This window comes from Leuresthes tenuis, unplaced genomic scaffold, assembly GCF_036924035.1.
Source record: "Leuresthes tenuis unplaced genomic scaffold, fLeuTen1.0.hap1 SCAF_5, whole genome shotgun sequence".
Classification (NCBI taxonomy): domain Eukaryota; kingdom Metazoa; phylum Chordata; class Actinopteri; order Atheriniformes; family Atherinopsidae; genus Leuresthes; species Leuresthes tenuis.
In genome coordinates, this window is record NW_027325359.1 from 20334946 (window position 1) to 20347063 (window position 12118).

A 12118-nucleotide genomic window follows, 5' to 3' on the forward strand; every position below is an offset into this window, starting at 1 on the left:
AATCTCTGCAGTTTGCATCCTCAGCAGAACACGATTGAGAGCTCTGAGACAAGTGAAAATAATTGTTAGGTTTTTTTTTGTCTGGTCTCATTGACATACCCATCAGAAACACTCATATCAACAACCGCATTTCCCTATTTCTGGCCAAGTGTGCCAGCTATTTTTACTTCAAGGTAAGCTAAAATAAGAATACCAGACTAAAGTGGTCACTGGGCAGACAGCCAGTTTAGAAACACTGGGTAGCCTACACCTTTATTTATTTGGATTATGTTTGCATAAAAAGTTTGCTTCTTTAAAACGTCCGTACTCAATTATTTATGTATTCTCTTGCCCCATTATATTAATTTAAACCACTTGAAATGATTCCCCTTAGGAAGAAAGGAACGCCACACATCCACACCTTGCCATTCCCAATTAACGCCCACATTTCCCCGGAAAAATATGTTATTTTACTCTGCCTTGATCCATAAATAAAGTCATTCCATGCCAGTTACAACAGCCCTTCAGTGTGAGATCACGTCAGTCTCTCCTCCAGTCGGACAGGTTGCCCGGTGGCTCGCCCGTCTGTGCTTACAGGTACTCCCATGCAGCGCGGACGAGCTCTGCAGAATACGAAGAAACAAACACTGGAGGTTTCCCTCAGCGCTCCGGCATTATATTTTAGTCACGTTCTGAGCTAAAAGCAGGAATTCGTTCACTGTCAAGGTCTCTAAGAGGAACCCGGTTTGCCTCCACGCCTCCCACTCAGCTTCCTATATTGTCGCCTTGTCTGTTTCAACGCGAGAAACTCTCCAAACCTGAGCACAGAATGACAGGAGAACTGAAGGACGGCGAGACAGACGAGGTACAGTATGGCTCTTAGCTACTCTTGACTAATTTTGTCTGTAAGTTTGGAACTAACTCTGATCCTTCCTCACTCAGGTGGTGGTATTTACACTCATAATTTCCATCCACGAGGGAAAATTCAATTTTCTCTCCAAGAGCTGTTATCATTTTTCAAAAAACCTCTGAAACATACTTCTGAATGGTTCTCCGACATATGCTGAGGGCATGTGAAGGTCCATTGATTTGCTACAGCATACTGGCGTGAGATCTTACGCTCTGAAACCCTTATTAGCAGAGTATCGACTTTCGTTCTACGCACCACCATAAACATGTATGTTTTCTTTCGTAAAACCGGAGAGCAAATCAGTCCATCAGAGGCATGTTTCTTGTCATAAATTGTCCACACGAATTAATGAAACCAAAAGACTTACGTAAAATTAAGAATGTGACTCAGAGATTCACTGATGACAAGAGTGGAGCAGTGGCGGTTTTACGCACTTAGTTTTCAAAGTAATTTACACGGAAACCTAACGTGTTTTCGCGAGTCACATTTACAAACAAGTACAGATAACTTATACTTGCTTAGAAAACATTAAGATAAAATTTTTCATTGTCTTTTTTTAGAAGATAATTGTTCATATATAAATATTCAGGATATGAGTTTTTAACATGCTTGCAGGTACTGCGCATGTTAAACCAACTGCACGGAAAGGTCAAGATGTTGAATTTCTGTCTGGGTGGTGAGGACCCCTTGCGGCTAAACGTAGGGGTGTGGTGCTTCACTTTCTGTTCATTTAAACCCATCCCTGTTTGTGGGGCAAGCTGGTAACTTGCAGCTCCAGTCTCGCTCACTCTCGGCGCGCTGAGCACTATTTCTCCTCCTCTTCAAGCTGTTCTTTTCTGTCTCTCCCGGATCCTTATAGGAGTTTCTGCATTCGCCGTTCATCCGAAAACAAGGGAACATATACAAGCCTAACAACAAAGACATGGATAACGAGAGTCTGAACGAGAAGACGATGGAGGATGTCCACACCAAAGAGATAGACCTGGTCAACCGTGATCCCAAGCTCATTAACGACGATATTGTCAAGGTGAGTCAGAGCTGAAGGGCTGTTCACTTTTGAGCTTGAACATTGGGAATTTACTGGAGTTTTCTGTCTATTTTTTGTGCAGCTAAATCCATACATTACCATGGCTATTTCTTGCAGAAAAAAAAAATCAGCTGCTGATTGGAGCACCTAACAATCAGGGTGAACTCGAATGATCTCAAAGAAACTGTGCCGAAGTTTATGAGCTGTCAAACTGGTGTTTTACGCGGCTGTGCGCACTCAGCCCTCTGCTACTGCGCTACCATCCCAGTTGTGTTGCCCCTCTATGTCTTTCCCGTATTAGGAAGAAGCTTAGCAAATATAAAGCTCATTGAGGTGATACCATGTCACGCAGTCCTCATCTGTGCGTCTCTAAGCGATTAAACGTGACCACCACGACCTCGCTCCAAAGGAAATATTACGAATTTCCTGTTGTTGGAACACACATTTCCCACAGTTGTTGTTGCACATGCCTTTCTGTTGGGAAAACAGAATTCTTTCCATAAGAGAGAATTCTGGGGCTTATCTTGATTAAAGAGGTTAGGAGAGGGTGTGATGAAGCAGCAGAGGAGCGGCGCACATGAAACCACCTAATGTGCCTGTAAGTTGGACAGGAGCAGCAGCGTTCTGAGCTCTGGTGGCCTCCTCTCCAGCTGGGGCGGGTTTTCACATCAGAGTGGAGTCAAACAGCTCTCTGGTGGGGGCAGGAGGAGTAGGATCTTTGAAATGCCTGAACTCTGCCTAGTTAAAACAGGGAAACACCCAAGTAGCTTAGGCTAAGGAGATCCCTCACCACTCCCCATCCTCCTGTTCTTCCTCCCATCCTACTCTTCTGCTCTCCTCCATCCCTGTATGCATGTCTGCACCTAACCAAACAGCAATGATTTGTTTTGTTTCTTTTTACTTAATTCCATCTGCTTTTACAGTACAAATGTACAGTACAAATATAAGTGAATATACTCAATTAATTAAGTGTTAGTAGACTCCATGCATTGTCAAATGTGTTAAGATAAACATATTGGCAGGACAGTTCGAGAGAAATATAAAAAAACATAATAAATGTATATGTTAATGAAATTTGAGAAACTTTCGCATTCACATAGAAAATGTCCAAATAGCTCTGGGTAATTTCATCACATATGTATAAATGAAGTTTTACATTTCTCTGTCTGGGAAGCTTGTGCGATAAGTAGGCTAAATATATCCTACAGGACAAGCTGTTTCACATGAAATGTGCCTTCAGTAAATTCATATTGGATTTAATGTGAGGAAAAGCAGGTGCTTTTGGTGTTCAGGAGTATCTAAAAAGAAAGAAGTGCCTGCATAACCAATTCTTATACACCATACTTTTAATTTTACTATTGAGGGTTTGGATAAGTGCTCAAGCCAAACTTTTCCTGTTCTCTGCTTCTGTCTCCACTCCTTTCACTGCTCTCTGCTTTCTCTCCCTCCCAACCCTCCTCCATTGTGACAGTGAGTCAGACTCTCCCTCTAGTCTCGGAATAGAACACAGTTTTATGATTGTCCCGCCCCGCTATAATCAAGTCAGCGGGCTGCTGGTGAAATTATCTGACATCACATGCACATGGACTGTAAAAATTACAAATGTTACACAGAATCGTTATAAATCCTCAGATGTTTAACTTATAACCAGTGGTTGAAACTGAGTACATTAGCAAAGAACAGTCAAAGTATTTTTTTTGTTATGCTGCTTTGTGCGACTATATTCCAAATATTTGATTCTTTGTACATTTATTTCATATCTGCAGTAAGATAGGCGGGGGCCATTCTGTCCACATCATTTTAGTTTTGATAATTCAAATGAATCTTTCTGATACTTTTACTTGTATCTTCCTACATCTCACTATGTCATGATGTTGACCTTCAGTGTCTCCCTGTCTCCGTTACTATGTCTGCTTGTGTTGGATGGCTGCATGATGATATACATGTTTGATACTGTTGTTTTAGCCACAAGTGCCACAAGTGATGACCTTGGAGGGGTTAAACCCCGTTCACCCCTCTTAGGTCATCAACTCCATTGTCAAAGACCACAAATTCAACACCTATCCTCTACTATGTTATTTTTCTGTTTTTTCACTTTCTTCATCACTCTCACTCATGAATGGTTAAACTTAAGATTTAAAAATACATGGTTAAGGATTACACTCTAGGGTATTCATGAGTGAGGGTTCTCATCGTGTCATGTCATTCTTGCTATGAATTGCGACACTACTACGTTAGAAATCCAAATGTGCTCTGTCTCCCCCTGCGTTTCAGATTAAACTCTTGACGAGCTTTTGGTTTTTACTGTGTGCTTTATACAGCCGCTCTTAGGTGCTCTGAGGTCATGGAACAGCTCTGCCAAGTGGAAGCGTGTCTGTTGCACTGCAGTGAAAAGCAGAAGCAGGGAATCCCTTCCACCAACCCTCTGCCTAAAATTCACCATAGCCGCGCACACACACCCGCACATGCAGAACATATAAATGTATGTCGCACACACTCACAGTCCATGGGCGCAAACACATACACACACGTGCAGCATTCTCGCAATCTAAAGATTACACATTGTTCTCCTGAAGCTGCTGCAGCAGCTGGCCTAAATTATCAGCTGGCCTAAATCATCTGGCTACATCAAACAGCTTCCATTGCTGCCATGTAGATAGAGATCACTGTGCAAAGAGTTTCTTTCTCTGGAGAAGTTGTGGCTTTTTATAGTAGAGAGGATGGGCTTAAGCCTAGTGGTGAGAGGAGTTAAAATGCTCCCACAGGAGAACATTTTTGAGAAGGAGTTGTGAGAATTTTGAGCTACAGCAGCAGAAGTTCAAATTGAAATGAATGAAGAATGTTATCAACACAGATGTGTGTAAACACTTACTCTCCAGCTTTGAGGATTTCTGTGCTTTTATCTCAACAAGAAGATTACACGCCTCTCTGAGAGTGAACTTATCTTATGGACCTCTTTTTGACTCAGTACAGTCTCCATCCAAATGCAATGCAAATCTAGCAAGTGCAATGGGTATCACACAAAATTGTATGAAAACAAAAGATGTATTGATTTGAACACATTTAAAAAATTAGCTATGATGCAACATGGTGGATGAATTTGCCACACACATGAAATTCAAGAACATCGGGATACAATTCCTGTTTAAGCTGGAATGGGTGGATATCATTTGCTGACATTATGCCTCCACTGCCAATCATCCTAATCTGTCCTCAGCTAAATCAAATAATTTTTTGTCCTGACTATTGAAGGCCTTCAACCAACAGAAGACTCTATGAACGCACCACACCGTGACAGTCTCTCTCCGGGACCCACTTTGTCCAGTCAAGCAAAGCTGACAGCCTTAAGATAAAATTCTGAAAATAGCACACGGCTTTATTTACTCAATAATACAGTTGCCTTGCCAACTGGTCACATGCTGACCCCAAGACTCCATTGTTACATATCAAACTTCCCACTGGACTCTAGAGGTTCACACTGTGAATCAGCTGCTGCATACAGAAGAAAAAACACTGTTATGAAGGCTCTTTTTTAATACTTGTTGAGCTAAACACTTTTATTCAATATCTGCTAAATCTTTCAAACTTAGCAGACTTTTTCAAAAATTAGTTCTATCTCTTAAAAGATATTCACTGCCAAGCAAAAACCCTAACGGAATTAATTTAAATTGGTATTACCTTCAAATCCCACTTAACAATTAGGTGGTTTATAGAGGAAATCTCAGGAAAAAGAATCAACTTTAAGGGATGACTTCTAGAAAATCCCAGGGTAACGATTCACCTCATGGTGCTGCATGAACAACACCAGTTGGAACAGCTTCACCTTATGAAGTAAAAAATGCTCCACTTCCCTGCTGTGGTTGTGTTTGTGCCTCTCTGCAGAAGGGCTCTCATTTAGTGTCAATCACAGTTCTGGAAACTGGCGCAGAGTTGGTCCACTTTAAAATTTGTGGCTGTGGAAAAATTAAATGGATGGCAGGCTGGTTTTTGTGGCTGCAGTCTGAGCTTCGCCAGTTGGTGATGTGAGGAGGCTCTATGTTGCTTCTGCTCAGGGTAAAGGACTCACAAGGTGCTGCTTCATGGCAAGAAAACTAAATCAGACTGTAGAAACAAAGAGTCCTAGTTCAAAAGAAGTTGTCATGAACTGGGAAAATTTGACATCTACTATTAAAAAGTGTTAAATTTTTTCATGCTACATTTACATTAGAGATTGTGAACTGTCAACTTCAGATAGTGACAATGAATTTGTTATAAATATTCATACTATTATGAATATTTATTATGGTCAATCCTTTTCTGTGAACACAATTCACACTTCCATATAACTTTCTAAACGTTATATACAGGTTTTGGAGCAACATATACTCCCATTCAGACAACATCTTTTTCAGGGAAGGCCTTGCATATTTCAGCAAGACAATGCTAAATCACATACTGCTTCCATTACAACAGCATGGCTTCCTAGAATGGCTTCCTGCCTGCAGGGCAGTCCTATCACCATTTGAAAACATTTTGCGCATTATAAAACAAAAAATATGAAAAAGAACACCCAGCCAACCCAACTGTTGAGCAGCTATATCAGACAAGAATGGGATAACATTCCTCTGCCAAAGGTCTACTAACTAATCCAGCAATACAGTGATAAATATGGCTCTGTCCCAACCTTTTGGAGGTGTGTTGCTCGCATTAAATTCAAGATGAGCTTTATTTTTCAAGAAATACTAAATTTTTTCACTTTTAGTATTTGATATTCTCACATAAACATATTATCTGATGTTTTCTCTCTGTGTATGCTCAGCATTGAGGTTTGAATTAGCTAAACAATATTTAATAAGTACTGACTACTGAATTAGACTGTATTGAACTCATTTGAGACCCTGTGATGGACTGGTGACCTGTCCTCTTGTCTGTTGACAGGTGGGATAGACTCAATCTCAAACGTGATATGAGGGATTAACATCCTTACAGTGTCTGTAGAAGTTTATGGACAGGAGGACTACATTGACTTAATTAAAAATCGAGTGTGTCGCTCCGCCAGTGTCCCATCTCCTGCACTACCTACGAGTGTGTGAATGAATGGAGGGTAATACCTAGCTTGAAAGAGATGCCAACCAGGAGCAAATCTGCGAGTGTGGCATTGAACATGGCTGTAGATGGGGGTGTACTGAGGGTTTTGACAGATGTCCGGAGTCTTTGCACAACTTCTTTGTAAAAAATACAAAGGTCTGGGCGCTTAGTATATTTCTTAATCTATGTATAGAACAGGAGTTACTGTACAAGCTATAACTTTATATTAAACCAGGAAAGCATAGTATCCATTTTCTTATCTCACCAAGAGAGTCAACAAATTTGTTGACACCGGGTCTTACCAAGCTGATTCTATAAGACCAGGAGATGTGTGTTAAAAGAAACAAGTTCATCACATAAGAGAGTTATTTTTCAGAGATCTAAAAATAGTCCAAGTAAACCATGGCATGCTTTTAACTTAAGTCGTCAAGTAGGTAGTGTAAATTAGCATCATATCCTGGATCAGTTAGGAATGAAGCACTTCACTTTTCCATCTCACTGTTAGCATGACACTGGATATTATCAGCTTGACTTATTGATATTATAGCCATTAGCTCTTCGTAGCCCAACTGCTCTGTTTTACCAAGGAACTGCTCTGTCTCCAAGGAACGAGAAAATAAACATTGACTTCACTCAGAAACCTGTGAAGAGGATGAGAGACAGAGTGGAGGGGAGAGTAAGTACTGCAATGTCACTTTTCATTCCTTAAACAGGAGAAGTCAGGTCGTGGACATTTGCAGAAAGCTTCCCATTAAAGGCATGAGAGATGTGTTTACAGCAAGGGGAAGCATGCCGCCCTGGTTCTCCTTCATGGGAGAAGGAGGGAATCATTTGCCAGTCAAACACAGCCAGACTGTCTTAGTCTTTCAGTGGTTTGTTCAGTCAGTCACTGTTCAGGAGGCTCTGGAGACACAAATCCTTGAGCTGATTCGCAGAAAATGAAGCAGAGCTTGTGTGTTTAGAAATCGGTATTTTGGGCTGGGCAGATATTGGAGCGCGTACCAGCCGCGGCAAGGAATAATATAAATCTTGTCAGGAATCCCACCCTTCAATTCAGCAAAACTGACACATTAATAGGGAGTGAAGCATATGATTCATGTGGAAATAATGAGTTGAGACTATCAAGCTTGTACGATGGTTTCATTTGCACCATATCAGAATTCTTGTGAAATACTGTTCTCAGTGAAAGAAGACATTTGAAAAGTCATAATGATAAAAGCAAGTTAAATGTGTTTTTCATGCTCAGTCATTAAAGGACCAGTTCATCGAAATCTCAGAAATGGTATCTAGATGCTGTATAAAAGTATATGTGGAAAAAAATATATGCATTAGATTCCCTGACAGATGTTACTATGGTCTTAAAGGGATATTTTATTTTATAGGGTTGTGTGAAGTACTTATAAGCAGTCAGTGTCTTACGTACAGTAGACAGCAGTCATTGTACTCTCACTTAAGAGAATCAGAAAAGACCTATGACCTGCAAGCCAAGTAACATCTCTCATGCAAACAACTTTGTTTATTTGCCTGAAAATTTCTGAGATTAGGATGTATTGGTCCTTTAGATGGTGAAAAAATTGCTTTTGTGTTGGTCCACTTCTGAGTAGGTTTTAGCTTTAGCTTTCCTCTTAGGAAACCATCATTCTCCAGACTGAGCATTCTGTAAGCTTCCTTCTACAGGAAAGGTACTGATACTCATACTGTACTTCACACAACCCCACTTCATCAACAAGTGAATATCCCTTTAATCTGACAGCAGACTAAGCTCCCAGCTGGTTGTGGAAAAATTAAAGGCAGGTTTTTAACGCTGTACTTTTTATGGTTACAAACAGCCACATCCTGTCTTAACACTGAAACTGAATTTACTTTTTGAATATTTGATTTAACCTTTATTTGATCTTAAGTCCCACTAAAATAGAGCATGCATACCTTTTAATTCACTTTGAAAAAATAAATTCAGTATTTATAGCTGATAAAACGGACTGGCAGCCTGTCCAGGGTGTACCCTGCCTCTTGCCCAATGACAGCTGGGATCAGTTCCAGCCCCTCTGTGACCCTACAGTTGGATTGAACGGGTATAGAAAATGGATGAATAGATGGATGGATGGAAAACATGAAAGAAAAATGGAAATGGACCCAAAAAAAACCAATTACATTTGCGTTTATTTGAATGCACGTCTGTGGATTTATTTGGTTGTGGTTCAGAAGTGACTGGGACATCTTATGAGCTTTAGGACCACATATCACATTTTCCAGCAAGATGCCTAATTAGAGTATGAAAACATAAAAAAGTTGATTGAGTAAGGTTTTCAGAGCCTTTCAGAATAGTATCATTCCAATTTAGATTAACAATCTTGGCCATGTCTGTGAAGCATTTGCCAACATTTTCTCTCTTCTTTCCTCCTTCTCAGGTGGACTTCGAGGACATTATCGCAGAGCCTGCAGGAACCTACAGCTTCGACGGCGTGTGGAAAGCCAGTTTCACCACATTCACCGTCACCAAGTACTGGTGCTACCGGCTCCTGACAGCATTGGTCGGCATTCCCCTGGCGCTGATCTGGGGAATATTCTTCGCTATCCTGTCCTTCCTGCACATCTGGGCCGTGGTGCCATGCATCAAGAGCTACCTGATCGAGATCCACTGCATCAGTCGCGTCTATTCCATCTGCATCCATACCTTCTGCGACCCCCTGTACGAGGCCATGGGCAGATGCCTCAGCAACATCCGAATCCGCATGACCAAGGAGGTGTAGCGTCCAAAAATAGGAGGATTAAAGGAAAAATGGGAGGGAGGTTGGGAGGGCTGGAGCAACACAAATGGAGGGAAAAGTTAGAGGAAGAAAAATATAGACCTCTGGAAATACGTGAGACATTTCCAGAGCTGGGCTGGGGATGTTTGAACGTGACGGGGCGCAATCACATGGCACCCAATCCCATCTTTCTCACCAGATGTTTTATTCTCTCCACTGTTAGCATAACCAAATGGGTGGGCACAGGAAATCAGAGGGGTTATTCTTCTGGGTTTTTTGTTGTTTTTTTGTTTTTTTAATTTCTCACTGTTACCTTTCTTAAGCAGGCAACCAGGTGTCATATCATATTAATTTTGCCAATTAATTTGTCTTGTAGGTTCCTTCCATTTGTTACTGCTTCGGTGGAGAGCTAACCACACACTGACTTGTCCATGTGAAGAGGGGATGTTGGGCTGTACCACTGCTGTCTCTTGTGCTTGTTTGTGTTTGGGGTTTTTTTGGAGCCCCATGGCAGGTTGGGATGGTCGGATGTCAGGGTTGTGACAGTCAATCCCGAAACAAAGAGCAAACACTGCCACATTCTGTCTGACTCAGCAAAGATGAAACAACCACACTCTTTGAGCAGCATAACAACACCCCTCTGCCTCTACATGACCCCCAAAACACCAAATGCAACCTCTCTGCTTTCCAGCAGTCTGACACACTGAACCTGCCCTCTTGCCTGCATGCATCTGCATCCCCTTGCCGTTTACCACGCCTGCTAAGCTGCCTGATGGTGCAGAAAACCATTTCTTCATATCACTTGCTCTCACCTCCACCTCAAACTACATTCTTCACTGCAGGTTTTCTCACCATCATCTTCATCAACTATAGGAATGTGTGACAGAGAATGATGATATTCTGATTTAACAAAACCTGTTCTTCTGCTTCTTTTTTAACTCCATCCTGAAATTTGTAATCAAATTTCAAGCTTTTATTTTTCCTTGAGGCTCATTGTTTTTTCTACACTATGAATATGAAGAACTTTGGGGGCTTTATTTATTTCCCATTGTTTTAATAACCTGTATGTACTGTCTGGATGTTAATGTAGAAAGCAATGGCCTCATTCCAGTGCACTAATCCATGGGGAAGTATTGTCAGTGGATTAAAATCCCTTTTTTATATTTGCAAAAACAGTTAAGAACTAGCAGTTAATTTAGCTGACTTTGCAGTTTAACAGTGCAGTAATGAGTTTGTGAAGGCATTGTAGTGTGCTGTCATACTTGCAGGTTAGTGCTTTGGAATTAAGATAATGTGAGCTGGAATGTGTGATTTTTTTGGATTCATTTTACTTTACTACCACAACATAAAATTGCATCCTCACACTGTTTTTGTCTACCCAAGTTCTGCTCTGCCTTGCTTCTTGACTGTGGATATGATGTAAGGAAGCATCAAAGTGACACCTCCCATCCATAATTTGAGTGAATCAAGATATGGGTTAGGTTACCAGGTGGTGTTCTGTTTTACTGAGACACTAAGCTCGCTTTGATTGTCTGCCACCTTCCATCTACCTGCTGTCTTCTCACAGGAATAATGATATTATAGCACCTTTTTCTTGAAATTAGTTTTTAAGCTCGAGAGGTGATATTTTTTGTAAGAAATTTTTTTTCTTCCTTGCTTTTACTGTACAATATCACGATGTGCACATTAAAATTTAATATAATCTGGTGAGCATTTGTTTATTTTTATTATCTATACTTTTACTGAAGTGATCACTAACATGTGCCTCCCCAAGAAAGTATATATAAATAACTTAACAGTGGAGTTTTTGTTTGGCTTTACTTGTGATATTGAGTCATGGCAAATCTAACTGTGTAATAACTTAGAGCAGATAACTTGGTGACTGTTTTCATTCATGTGCAGCTCAGCAACCAGCCAGATGAAGCTGTAATATAAAATATATACACAAATACAAAGTTGGATAAAAAAATAATAAGAAAAACAATTTCCACGAGCAGGGCCCTCCAAACCCTCAGCAATGTTTAAATCTGACTGTGTTAGTACCGCAAAATGCCTGCAGTGCTGCTCATACAGAACAAAGGCTTTTTTTCCATGCCTTCCATGCAAGATGTTTCCATGGTTACTTGAGAAACAAATAAAAGTGTGAGCAATGCTCATAAGGCTGCCTCAGTTAACTGTACTGAAGTTGATTTACACCAAAAGCAATCACATGCTTACTCAGCTTGGCGGAAATTTTGACTCTAATTTGTATTTTTTCAACAATTACATTTTAAAAGTCAAGTCAAGTCTCTTTAACAATTTTTTTTATTACTACTGCCAGGATTGTGTTTCAGTTTATGGATAATAAATAGGTATTAGCCTAGCCCTAGTGATCCTTTGATTACCAAA

At 40.6% G+C, this 12118-nt stretch overlaps 1 protein-coding gene across 1 annotated transcript; it reads left to right on the forward strand.

Annotated features, from left to right (window-relative positions):
• The first annotated feature begins 503 nt into the window (after positions 1–503).
• On the forward strand, positions 504–11440 carry cav1 (caveolin 1). The gene is made up of 3 exons (XM_072386430.1): positions 504–844; positions 1749–1916; positions 9392–11440. The coding sequence occupies exons 1-3, from the start codon at positions 809–811 to the stop codon at positions 9731–9733; spliced, it is 546 nt and encodes a 181-aa protein (XP_072242531.1). The 5' UTR covers positions 504–808; the 3' UTR covers positions 9734–11440.
• Positions 11441–12118: the final 678 nt, after the last annotated feature.